The 14,257-nt window shown below is 36.0% G+C and overlaps 1 protein-coding gene across 7 annotated transcripts in view; it reads right to left on the reverse strand.

Moving 5' to 3' along the window:
* The window catches only part of NUP98 (nucleoporin 98 and 96 precursor), a 94,299-nt gene that overhangs the window by 21,089 nt on the left and 58,953 nt on the right, over positions 1 to 14,257 (reverse strand). For 6 of the 7 annotated variants that reach the window (XM_019718981.3, XM_019718980.3, XM_074335856.2 and 3 more), the window contains 6 exons: positions 11,633 to 11,810; positions 10,726 to 10,890; positions 4,833 to 5,015; positions 3,980 to 4,136; positions 2,163 to 2,592; positions 451 to 680 (listed from right to left, as the gene is read on the reverse strand). In XM_019718981.3, coding sequence (XP_019574540.1) covers positions 451 to 680; positions 2,163 to 2,592; positions 3,980 to 4,136; positions 4,833 to 5,015; positions 10,726 to 10,890; positions 11,633 to 11,810 — 1,343 coding nt within the window. Of the gene's footprint in view, positions 1 to 450; positions 681 to 2,162; positions 2,593 to 3,979; positions 4,137 to 4,832; positions 5,016 to 9,820; positions 10,891 to 11,632; positions 11,811 to 14,257 lie in introns of those variants that run through there. The other variant, XM_088791596.1, reaches the window with a different exon arrangement.

The following is a 14,257-nucleotide window of genomic DNA, read 5'->3' on the forward strand; positions in this document are numbered from 1 at the left end:
AATGCTCTTTATCAAAGTATTGGTTCAGAAAAACATGGTCACCATAGTTACAGAGAAGTAATAGTAAAGGAGGTCAGGAAGGGACGTTATAAACACCAAAGTTGTTGGGAAGACCAAGTGGGACTTCAGCTGGACATGGAAGAATGGGTAAAATTTAGAAAAGCAAGAAGGAATCTCTCTCTCCCTATGTTCTCTGTGGGGAGGAAAGAATGCAATTTCATAAATACAAGAGATTTGACTGGCTACAGTTCCTTCGAACAAGGACTCGTATGTTCAAGGTCATAAGAGTAATTGTAAATAATGTAATTTCATTTTGCTTGGGATTTTGCTCATCCCAACTCAACTACAGACAAGTACAAGCTCAGGCATATGGAAATCTGTCCTCCTATGACATATGCTCCTATTCCTATTCCTGGGACATCAAAGGTTAGAAGCATAGTCCATACTCACTTTGTGCTTCCAATAAATCTCCTGATGCTTCCTTAACCCAATCTGCATAGTCATGAATGACAGCAACTCCTGGATTGGGAACAATGAGAGGACACAGCTCATCCACGTGGACAGTGCTGTGTTTTAATTTGAGCTCCAGAGGTATCTGGTATAATTGCAGGTCTTCATCCAGCTTCTTTTGTCTCAAACTGAGTTTTTCCAAATGAACTTTGAATGGGGACTCAGTTAGGCTACGAGGGCAAATGACAAGATAGAAAATAAAGATAAGACAGACACCAGAGTTTTCCTACAACCAAAACTTTCTTTTTATGATTACAGATAGAATGCAAAACATTGTACTGTGATTTAAAAGAAATTTTGTTTCCTAATGTCAAATTATAATGAACCTATTTCCTATATACTGAGTAAATAAATGATCTGGCTCATGCAATCAGAATCCAAAGGCTTCTTAGGTCAGGTTATATAACAAGCATGGGAATCAGCACAGTTAGATTTGGAACTGGCTTCAGCGTGCACCTAAATACTATGATGAAGTCCAAGGACCAAAAACTTGTGAGGTACCTATTTCTTAAATTATATTTAATGAGGTACCGTGTGTCCCCGAAAATAAGACCTAGCTGGACCATCAGCTCTAATGCACCTTTTGGAGCAAATATTAATATAAGACTTGGTCTTATTTTAATATAATATAATGTAATATAATATAATACAATATCGGGTCTTATATTAATTTTTGCTCCAAAAGACACATTAGAGCTGATGATCTGGCTAGGTCTTATTTTTGGGGAAACACGATATCAAAAGTCACGAGGTTAAGCTTATAATAGATACTGAAGAACTGACTCAAAATTAAGATAAACATATAGTCAATTTGGCCTTGAATCAATTTTTAAGCTTGCTTATAACAACCTCCAAAATATCATGACATCATGCATGGTTTTAGGTTTAGGATTAACATTCTTAATTGTGAGGTTCAAGACATGCTGTTATTTCTTCAAAATCTACTTTAAAAACTAAGAGTAGGTGATCATAGCCACTTAATCTGTAGTAAAGATAGAACAATTTGTTACAATTGTAAAAAGGAAATAGGAAAATATTACATATTTTGCAAAGAACAACTGTATACAGTGCCTAATAACTACCAGAAAACTATACATATAATCTATCAATCTATCTGCCTACCTACCTACCTATCTGGTATATATAGAACTATAAGCACACATATATACATGCTGATGGAGAGGATTGTGTAGAAATATATAACATCAATAGTTACCAGATGTCACCATATTTCCAAATACTTATGCATGGATTATCCACAGTTCATACATTCATTTTATCAGGTCTAAGATATTGGAAATGTACTTAGTTCAGAAAATACCTTATATTTGAATAAAACACAAGTATCTAAGTGAGAAAACAGAAAAAATGACTAATAAAAAGGGTGAGAATTCAAGGAATACTGCAGCATTAGCTTGAGGTCTGTTACTTTTGCAACTAAAGTTTAATGACTAGGTATTATATACTCTTCGTACCTTGGTAATACAAATGGAGTTATCTTACTGATCATTTTAGTTTTTAATTATACAAATACTTTCTGCTATCTAAAATTGTGCTAAAAAATATATCTAGAAAGATCTCCTGATGATCAAAAGTTTTTTTCTCACCTACCATGTTGCCTTTCTCAAAAAGCGTAAGGAAATGTGACTCACGATTTAACAGCCACTGGATTAGGCAGGAATCCGTATTCCACAGAATCAGTAATCTGATGATTTTCCAGTTCATGAGAGGCACTCAGCTGTTCTCCACTATTAGCAAGAATCCAGTTGGGGCCCCAACCAACCCGAAATGAGCGTCCCATAAATAGGGCTATGTCCATCAAGAGTTTCCCCTTGCCATAGGTGACAGATTTTTCAAGAGGGACTAGGCCTGGTTGTCTGCGTGTACCCACTGTTTTCAACTGAACCTCAGCAGCTGGGCTGGGCACTGTAAACACAGAGGTCAGGGGTGGAGGGACAGACCAAGGGGATGTGGACGGGATATTCATCAAAGACGATGTTCTGGGAGAGCGACATTCTTGCACAGAGGCACTTGGTGAGAAAAAAGCTCCACTTGTAAGTTTTGATTGTAGTAACCCACCAACTAAAATAAGGGGGAGAAAGGCTATTAGAAAATAGTCTATTGCTTTTCGAACAACAATCAGTGAGGCTGAAATTATAGCTTTACCAAACTAATTAAATCAGGTATAGAAGACCAGAAGCAGGTTAAGTCAGATACTGCAGAAATTACTCATTCGACCAGACATCAATGCGGGAATTATCATGACGATGATGTCTCAACAACATTAATAATAAACACGGCTACTACTATTTAAAAAAATTTATTTAGCACTTATCTGCAGCAGACTCTTTATAAGCAATCTGTATACAGTTTAATTCATCCTTCAGTAACTTTAAATGAAAAACATTATCATCTTCATTTTATAGGTGAGAAAACTGGGCTCAAATAAGTGACTTGTCCAAATTCACAAAGCTACTAAGTGGCAGGGCAGAGAGATAAGCCCAGGTAAGTCTGACACTAATGCTCATGCCCTCATCAGAATGCCAAATGTTAACTGTTTCTTAGTCAATAGAAAAAGCTTAATAAAATCCTACCACTCTAACGCTCAATGCTGGGCTTAGGAAACAAAAACCCACTGAGGCATCTTGTGATTGCACATGTGCCTTTCAGAAAAACTGTTGTTACTATTGCCAATTCTCCAATTTTACATGGTTCTTGTCTAAAGTAAGGAGTTTGCTATTCAGGTATGAGATTTTCATGTAGTGCATATTATAGAAAAGGTTGCTATGAATGTTTACTTGATGCCTTATTAAAGTATTAAAAGAAGGAAAGTTAGTACCTTAGGGCACTCAAAAGAAATGAAAAATAAACGTTTAGTTTAGGCAACAAATCTCTCCCTTTGTTTTTCAAAATGTTTTGAAATTACGTCTGCTTAAGTCCTTTGTCCTCTACCTCCAATCCCACCCACACAGCTAAAAGCCTGCTAGAAAAGGGAAAGCTTTGAAATGAAACGTGTAATCACTTCCCTGGGAATTTGGGAAGGTTTAGGGAAAGTAGAAATCTGACAAGTTTTTTGCATTATGAGAAGCAACATTTGCCCCTAGAAGGCAATAAGGAGAGTGTTAGGACAGTAAAAAATGAGTACAATTTGCTGTTTCCTCTAAGGTGTGATAAAAATTAGGAAATCTGAAATTACTATCTAATCCACATTCATAAGCAAATAAAAACATGACTCTAAACAAATCACAAATGCTTTTTTTCTCCATACAACTTTTGCAACAGTACCAATAAAGCAAATCACAGCTTTTAAAAACTGGCCCCACTAAGCAGATATTTATACATTTCCTCTTGGATCCTTATGTCATACACCTTTACGGGGATAATTTGCTAGAGAAGTCTGCTCAACTTACAAGATATATGAAAAGCAGGACTTTACACCTTTCTTATAAAATAGCATCTTTTACAGTACCTAACGAACGGGATTTTGATGAGTGGGCTGCTGAAATGGGGAGTCTGGGAGAACAGATTTCTTGAGAAGTATCTACTTTAGAAGGAAGGCGGCTGAAGCGTTGATCCAGGACCATATCTACATCTTCTTCATCAGCAAGCAATGATGCTTTCATGATCTAAAAAGGCAAGATCTATAGAATGAATGTGCTCCCCCAAAGCCAAAGGCGATAAAAGAGAAATGCAGTTTATAACAACCGATAAATCCCTCTGCCTCAAGGCTGTGTCCAGAGCAGGGACAGTTGTATAACTGACTTAATTACACTTGCATGTGCCTGAAGGGTGGAAGTTATATAATACTCCTCTTCTTTGTACTACAGTCTCAGCAGAGCTTGGCACACAGCAATCTCTCACATGGTTGCTAAATGAATAATTTCAAAGTCAAATAAGCCAAAGGTTAAACTCATAATATGCCAAAAGGCATGGGCAGGGGAAGTTGAAGCAGAGCTTAAAAAGAAACCTGCATCTACTAAGTTTTTTGTTCGTTTTTTAACTTTTGTGGAGCACGTTCAAGAGCCTCAAAACCAATCTATGAAGTAAACACAGTAATATTTTATAGAGAAAAATCAGTGCTCACAGATATTAAGTGACATGCCTAAAGTCACATAGTAATAACTACAAAACTGGGGTCAGAATCTAGGTCTTCTGAACCTTCCCTTCCCAAATGGGAAAATAAGGCCCAAACATGGGCCGTATTCCTGTTTATTCCAGGGAGTATTCAATGCTCTTAAATGGAGGAAGAGGCCCAATGTTATGCAAGGGAAATAAGTATTAGTTTGGCTTTCTGTTGTAGTAGGGGTGGGTTAGGACTTCACCTGTAAGACATGTGGATTAATTCCCAGAGAAGATGCAATGTGTGTTGAAGCAGACACAGGTTCCTGATCCTCAGGCACGCTCTCTTCTAACATGGAATCCAAAATTGGCTCCTGGGTGATATCTACCATGTCACTGTCCAGTTCCACAACCCTCCCTAACTGCTCCACCTCTGGACTCTGGCTCTGTAGATAGCAGAAAGATCAGGGAAGCAGCATTAAATTACACCAAACAGAGCATCTAGACATATTTAGTTTATTCAGAATATGATATAGAAATGTTAGATTCTGCCCATTCCACATAATATGAGGTAGCATATTTGCTAAAGAGGATTTAAAAACAATTACCAAAAAATCCCCCCTATAAGTACTTGGGATATAAATGAAGATTCACAGACTCACACTTTTGTAATATTTCAGTCTGGTGTCTGGAACCTAAGCCAAAACCCATAATGAAAAAATGGTGTTCTTCAGACAAAGACTATGCCTTACCTGATTAGCTAGCAACTACAATTTTCCAGTTTATACAGGGTCACCCTGCCCTTACACTGCCTTATAGCCAGAAGCCATTGGGAAAACAGAATAAAAGGTACAAATATCAAAGTCTCCAGTAACTTTGCAATTTTTTTTTAAAGAAAACATTTAGAAACAAATTTCTAGTTAACAGAAGTTGGGCCTGGAATTTATCTTTTGAGTAACTGGATCCTAAGGTCAGCGGGCTCTACCTGTGCCGTACCATATAAGTAAGATACAAAAGGAAAAACAAAGTAATATTTTGAGAAACAAGTTTAATCTGGGAATAATTCCTTTATGTTTAAAAATGTCAAGTTATATTTACAGTTATCAAGCAGTTTTAAAGATATAAGTAAACACTTATAGAGTTGAAGCACACTAAAGTAACTGGTTCACTACAAATTCATCAAATATGTCCTAAACTTTCATATACCTGGCAAAATGTTAACAAGTGGCTAAGCCAAGTTATGGAATATTCTCAATCTAAAAGTTCTACCAATTTTTATCACGATATCATTTTAGATTATTAACCTTCCACAATTTTTGGTTTATCTTTCACAAGTGGCCTACTTCATGCTAAACCTCAAATGGATGCTATTATATGTCAGGTAGCTTAAAATTTATTTTTCATGATTTTTTTGGACAAAGAGAAATCATTAGTACAACTTTTTTTACTTTATTTTTAATGATATGTTAGCTATTGTTCCCCTGCATTCCTTTAACAAATACCCTTACCGAAAAAATGACTGCTCCCATTTTTAATTGTAGAAAAATTCAGGTGTTGGATACATGGTTAATTGCCACTTAAGATGTGAACAATTCCCAAGGACTGCTCTAACAAAACTTGAAGCCAGATAATGGTCAAAAAGCAAAGATGACATTATTTTTTTTACCTGTTGGGGAGACTACAGGCAGGTCTGACAACTTTTATGCTTTAAAATTCTGGGCAAAAAAATGCAGCCTTGGTGATGATGCTCCCATTACAATTACAAGGATTATGGGAACATTCTCACTCCAATGGCTCCCTAGTATGTTGATTTTTAACCAGTGCGCTTTTAAGAAAAGTGGTGAAACTTCCCATCTTCTGCCAACCTACCAGTTAGGATACCCTATCTATACCTATTTTATATAATATATCACGATGTATTATAGTTTCTTGCATATACAGAGGGTGCCAAAAAAATCTATACACATTTTAAGAAAGGAAAAAACTGTATTAATTGTAATACTCAATATATATCGATAACAAAAGATGAACACAAGTCACGTTTGACTTCTGCAATTACAAGAGATGCTCAAAGTGGTTACCATCAGAGTCCAAACATTTCTGATTATGGCAAACTACTGCTGGAGCATAGATAACATCTCTTAAAATGTGTATACATTTTTTTGGCACCCTCGGTATACATTTGTCTCACCAGATTGTTAAGGCTTGAAATAATCCTACTGTTTTCTGTATCTACCACCAAGAACATTGTTAAATTCAACATTCACTGAACACTTTCTTTGTTATTTCTATTGCCTAATGCAGTGCCTTATACATAGAGAAAGCAATTATAAAAGGACAAGAAGGAGCAAGAATGGGTGGGAGGAAAGAAAAGGGGGAAGATGGTTCCAACTTATTACACTACTCAACAAAGGAGTACTGACAGCAAGAGACATTCACTTAGAATGCTTTTAGGCAAAATGGGAAGATACCAAATACCTGGGTTACGGACCTAAGGGATCCAGCATATCTTTAAGAAGAATGCTAAGGATCAAGGTTTTATTTGCTCCAACCTCATATATAGACTTCAAAGCTATAAGATATCTTAAATGGACAAGGAGGAAGTGAATTATTATGAAACTGTGAGGACCTGATAAGCTCTTAGAACCCCCTAGATGCATATTTTGTTAAAGTACACCTAAGTAATTGCAATAAACCCCCACTGTGTACTTATTTTCAGAGAAATCTTGGGAGATCAGGTGCTTCTTCAAAGCCAGACCTGGAAAGAAAAGTACACTAAATAAAAAAATGATGGCTCAGAAGGAACTGAAGAGGAAAAAAAAAAAAAAAGTCCCTGGGGGGCAGGGGGTCTATAGAAAAGAAAGGCATGTACTAGGAGAAGCAGACAAACAGTATTATTTTAACTTGCCCTTTCCTACACTGTAATAGGATATCTTATTTATGTCTAAATATCAGCACAGCATATTACAAATGCTAAGTACACAAATAATATCTGTAAAATGGCTATTCAGACATATGGAGGGGGGGGATTCATAACTGAAACCTTTAATGACCAACAAACCTCCACTCTCCAACTCAAAAGAATTGTCCTTATACAAAGCTGCCAATACTCTAAACATAAAGCATCTCCTAATCCAGTAGGTTAAATGATTCAAATAGGTACAGTATATCAAGACACTCATATTCAACAAAGGATAAATGACCAGTCTACAGTAAAACAGATGTGAAAACAATTCATACTGTCCTCTCATCCAAATAGTTTAATCCAGTATAACTACTACTGTTGCCTGCCTCCGAAACAACTTGCTTTCTAACTGCAACGAATGTTTTATATTCATTTTGCTGGAAAAGCAGACCTGTCAACAATATTGCATTCTCAAGAGAAATTCCATGTCAGGGTTTCAAGGGCCCTCCAAAGTAAGTGTATGTCTTTATACATACAATCAGGGATATTACTGCAAGAGGCATAGGATTCAGTAACATTAATGTCTGAAGCAAACAGGCTTGTGGCTATAGAATTATTTTATATATATGAAATATCTACAAATTAAATTAAAATATAAAATGCATATTAAAAATATATATTGGCTCATCAGATAAATTTAGATAGCTGCCATTTTATTTTTCAAAAAAGTATACATAGATGAAATGGAATTTTCTTCTAAATTGTAACCACTGTTTTCATTTTAAAAAATTTTAAACTTATGTGAATGTACTCAACAAGTGAACAATGCTAAGTTTCTGAGCAAGTCAGTTAGTCTGTCTTGATGGTACTGAAAACAAGTTACATTTCAGTATAAGGCTGAGGTTAAAAACAAAACAAAGCTGCATGTCTCTCTACCTGATGCCAAATATCTGAGGCTTTTCAGCAAACAGTTCCGAAGCCTGGCTGCATACCTCAATCATCTGGGGAAATGTAAGCCTGAGCCCCATGCCAGACCTATGAAATCAAAGCTCACCAATGGTCTGATGCAATCCATCAGCTGAAAACTGGACCGCAGATCAGCATTCTGGAGCTAATGATCTAACTACCAAACAAAACATTTCTGCAACTGCACTAATTCACCTGTGTGAAGGTTTTTCTGCCAAAATTTTCTTTAACTTAAAAGGCATAAGAGAAGATTACGTGAAATTTTAGTTACCTTTATATTTTCTGGTTGCTTAGATTTACTTGCTTTTTTAGGAGCAAAGTAAGGCTTAAGAATGAACTGTAAAGAAGTGACTGAGGATATTGTAAAAACGACAGTGGAATAAATGTGACCATTAAACAAAATCATAAATCTTCCTAGAACCTGAGATCCTGTACAGGGCGGGAAAAAAAAAAAAGAAAGAAAAACCTACAGCAGACTGAGAGAACGCTATATCATGAATCAATCTAAGGGGGCCAGGTGACAGCACTCTTGAAGATAGCACTTTTGACATTGGAATGAGAAGACTGGTCTGTCTATTCCCAGTTCATTTAGATGGTTCAAGTAGTCTCATGCCAAGTAAAACATAGGTCTTTGACACTAATAACTAAAAACTTTGTAACCATTGGGCAACATGAAGGAAGAGTTCTTCAGATTCCCACATTATTGTTTTAACACATTAGCTTGAATATCTAAACAACTCTACCCATTTCTCCCATCACCACCCAAAAGGTCAAAAACCATCCACTTCCTCAAATCAAAGGAGATGTCTGAAAAAAGACCCCTATTTACTATATTCTCTTCACCCATTTTGATCCTCATCATCTCTTTCCTCTAGAACCTTGTTCTGAAATATTCTGGTGCTCAGTTTTTCAGAATTCTTTCTCACTTACTCAAGTGTCATCACAGGAATTTATAGTTATCTGTTACTATCTATACTCTGAAAATTAAAGAGCCTAAAAAACCACTGGTTATCAAAATTATATAAATTTGCTCTGTCCATAGATAAAGCTTTTTTCCCCCAGCTGTATCTTTAGGATCTTTCACATTACTTTCATTGGCAGAAAATAAGTCTATCTGACTATTATCCTAAGAAATATCTGTAAGATCAAAAAAACACTTTGGAAAGGATTATATAAAGTATATGATTCAGACAAAATGAACATGGGTAACTGGAAAAACAAGTCCATTTACAGCATTTCTTTAGTTCAGAAGAAATTTCTTAGGGGTATCCTAAATGCTACAAAGATAAAAGTCAACATATTTTCTATTTCCCACTTTTATCACACCCGCCCCTTCACCCTGTACGCGCAAACATGAACATACACAATAATCTCAAAAAATGCCTCCCAAGAAATTATTTAATAAATCATAAAAATCGCACAAATCAGTAGCCATAAGAATTGTTGCATGGAAAATTCCAAAAATCCTGCTTTTAGCAGCTGAGAGGTAGAGGATGCTTTACAAAGAAATTCTGTATCAAGTTCTTTCTTTGAGGGAGTATGGCAGCAAAGAAAAAAGTTTTTGTAACTTGATTTAATATAAACAATATCCAAATAAAAGTAAAACTTTTATGAGTTGGCAAAGAAACTATCTGATATTTAAATTACAAACCTTTCCCTACAAGGACAGAAAGTTTATGGCTTAACAATGCTGAAAAGGAGAAAAATACAAATGATTGCAATGCAGCCCATACTCTCTCCAAGCCATATAATTCATTTGCATTCCAAAACTTTATCTATTTTCATAGAGTATGTACTGTTAATATACAAATATCAAGAAGTATAAGCAAACAACTTGAGAAATATGGAGTTAAAAACCCTTGTAGAAAGCTGATGGAACTTTTGAAAAAAAACACGGAGGTAAAGAATAAGATTAAACTGCACATCAGGTAGTCAACAAAAGATTTACTTTGCATCAACCCACACAAGCAAAAGGCTATCTTAAGTTGATCACTGAGCAGAGAATTCAGCAAGTCCAAATGAAGTGGGGAGGGGAAGGGTTGTTAAAAAAAGACAATCTGTAGATAGAATGATCCAAACAGCAAGAGAATTCTTTAAATCTCTCAAGTGAAAAACAGATGCCAGTACCACCTCATGCCCTCCCTTGTACTTGTCTCAATGTGATTGCCAATACATTTGTACTCTTCAAAGTTCCAGGGGTCATAAAACAGCTTTGTACTAGCTGAATGACTTGGTGTCAACTTCTGTATCACGGATTCCATTCAAATTCATTGTCCTTTCTCTACCTGGGGTGGAGGTGCTGGTTTGCCATTAAGAGCCATCTGGAACGGGGTGGCCTGGCCTGCAGGAGGCAAAGGGGCAGTCTTCAGCTTCTTCGTACTAGTTTTGGATGGTCGCTCCTCCTCTTCTTCATCAGAATCTTGAAGGCCATACTTAGAAAAATGAGATACCTAAGCAAGAGGAGAATCCAACAAAATCAAGTTTAACACTGTTATATTCAGGAGAGCTTCCACAATATTTGCCCTCGCAATCCTGCAGATTAGCTTTAAAAAAATTTTTTTTTAAATTAAGAGATTATCACAATATTTATTTAAAGCACAATGGAATGTCACCTATCACACTTTACTGTTTTTCTAAGATTTAGATGATATTCGGTGAATGTACTAGTTGCTCATATAGTTACTAAATTAATACATTAACATAGGAAACTGAATCCTAAAGAGCCATTACAATTTTCACATCTATATACTACCTAACTGTTCTCTACCAACACAAGGGCCTTCAACAAGTTAAATAATCCAATTAGTCTAGAAGAAAAAAGAAACCAATGGGTTAAACTTTATAAAAGGGAGAAAGTCAACCTCTACATCCCAGAAATCTTTAAAAGAATGACAATTCTTTGGGAAGAGTTGATCTATGAAGAGACAAAAGTTCTGCCTGATGTCACTGATGATGCCACCCAGAGAAATCACACCTTAGAAATGTAGCTAAATGTTCACAGGATGGGACAGAGGATTTGAATCACGAGCCCTAGGATTTATCTAGATGTGTATGTAATTTGGAGCAAATCATGATGTATTTCTACATCTATTTCCTAATTTGAAAATAAAGAGAATTAAAGAGAGGATCACTTCTAACAAGCATTTTATGACTCTCATTACAGTTAATTAAAACAAGGTTAAATGACCATACCTTAAACACCCAAGAACCTGTTTCAGGACGGTACTCTTTGAACTGAGCACCCTGTTTCCTCGAGACTGCTTCTAACCTTCCCTCATAGTTGATATCAGCAAGTCGATCTGGGCTCTTTATTAAACAACGAGATGTTTTATCTGTTGGCCAAACTCCGTCCAATGTAACTTCAGCCTTCCTGTAATGTACAACCAAGTAATGTATAAATGTTTCATATTTAAGGCCAGAAATCAATTAACATCTATATAAATAGCAAATAAAGGCACCTATGTTACTTTGGAATTATTCTGGTGTTTGCTTGCCAAAGTAGATAAGCTTAAGAGAAATGGGAATTACTCCTATATCAACTAGCTCAGTATCTGGTATGAGTGTCATACTCCATTTATTCCAAACTACTAAGGTACATCAATTATTTCCAATCTAATTTTAATAACATTTAAGCTATGCATCCTTGACCAAGTCCATTGCTAATAGTTCAGTGGTTATAGACCAGTGCTAAGTCTTAGCAAAGGTCTTAGAGAGCTACTGTACTTAACAGCAATATTAACAGCAGCAACTACCACTGATAAACAACAAATGCTTGCAAAAAGAAGTATCAGGAATATCACAGTATTAACCATTAAATAGTGAGTGTAAAGATGACTATAAGTGGTTATATATCCTTCTAATATTAGTACCTGAGTTCAAGGACTGTTTTCCTATTCATTCTGTATGCCTTGCACCTAGTATTGTGACTAGCACATAAGAGATGACTTTTTAAAACATTTTTTATTGTGGTAAAAAGTAGTAACATAAAATTTACCATCTTAACCATTTTTAACTGTACCATTCACTACTGTTAAATATATTCACATAGTTGTGCAACCAATCTTCCGAACTTTTTCATCTTGCAAAACTAAAACTCTGTAACATTAAAAAACAACTATTTCCCATTACTTTTATCCACTGGCAACCACCATTCTACTATCTAAGAATTTGACTCTTTAGGTGCCTCAAATAAGTGGCATTATACAGTATTTATCTTTTTATGACTGGCTTGTATCACTTAGCATGTCCTCAAGGTTCATTCATGAGGTAGCATGTTTCAGAATTTCCTCCCTTTTTAAAGGCTGAATAATATTCCATTGTATGTAGATACATTTTATTTATCCATTAATCTGTCAATGGATACATGGGTTGCTTCTACCTCTTGGCTACTGTGAATAGTGCAGTTATGAACATGGGTGTGTAAATATTGCTTTGAGATTCTGCTTTCAATTCTTTTGGATACATACACAGAGGATGAATTGCTGGATCATTTTTAATTTTTTAAGGAACCACCATATTCTGTTCTATAACGGCGTACCATTTTACCTTCTCATCAACAATACAAATGGATTCTAATTTCTCCAAACTCTTGCAAAAACGTATTTTTTAATAGCAACCATCCTAATGAGTGTGATAGCTCACTGTGGTTTTGATTTGCATTTCCCTAATTATTAGTGGCGTTGAACATCTTTTCATATGCTTGTTGATCATTTGTATGTCATCTCAGGAGAAATGTGTATTCAAGCCCTTTACTCATTTTTAATTTTGTTATTGTTGTGCTACAAGGTCAGACAATTAAGTTCGTGAACTCACACTAGAAAAAGTGCTACCTACCTCATTTCTGATATCACTACGGTCACCTTTGAAGTACTCCCCTTGGAAAGCTATGCACTGACGCCAGCACCTAGTCCATCCTTCAAAGCAATTTTGGAGCTCTTTTTCCAGAATGGCCATCAGAGCTGTTGTCGTATTACCCTTGATGTCCTGAAATGTCCTCCTTTCAATATTTCCTTTATCTTCGGGTAAAGAAAGAAGTAATTGGGGGCCAGATCAGGCGAGTAGGGAGGGTGTTCCAATACAATTATTTGTTTACTGGCTAAAAACTCCCTCACAGACAGTGCTGTGTGAGCTGGTGCATTGTCGTGATGCAAGAGCCATGAATTGTTGGAGAAAAGTTCAGGTCGTCTAACCTTTTCACTCAGCCTTTTCAGCACTTCGAAATAATAAACTTGATTAACTACTTGTCCAGTTGGTACAAATTCATAATGAATAATCCCTCTGATATCAAAAAAGGTTAGCAACATCATTGCAACAAGTTCGCGAACTTAATTGTCACACCTTATATAGTTCTTCATATTCTGGTTATTAATATCTTATCATATATAAGATTTGTAAATATTTTCTCCCATTCTGTACATTACCTTTTCACTCTGTTCATAGTGCTCTTTGATGTACAGAAGTTTTAAACTTTGACGTAGTCCAATGTGTTTATTTTTACTATTGTTGCCTGTACTTTTAGTGTCATATCCAGGAAATTATTGTCAAATATAATGTCGTGACTTCCCATTTTATTCTAAGAATTTTAGTTTTAGGTCTGATCGACTTTAACTTTTTTTTAAAATAAATTTTATTGGGGAATATTGGGGAACGGTATGTTTCTCCAGGGCCTATCAACTCCAAATCGTTGTCCTTCAATCTAGTTGTGGAGGGCGCAGCTCAGCTCCAAGTCCAGTCGCCATTTTCAATCTCTGTTGGAGGGGGCGCAGCCCACCATCCCATGCGGGAATTGAACGCGCAACCTTGCTTTTGAGAGCTTGC

The sequence above is a fragment of the Rhinolophus sinicus genome, chromosome 14 (genome assembly GCF_057876585.1).
Source record: "Rhinolophus sinicus isolate RSI-liver-muscle chromosome 14, RSI-T2T, whole genome shotgun sequence".
In the NCBI taxonomy this organism is placed as follows: domain Eukaryota; kingdom Metazoa; phylum Chordata; class Mammalia; order Chiroptera; family Rhinolophidae; genus Rhinolophus; species Rhinolophus sinicus.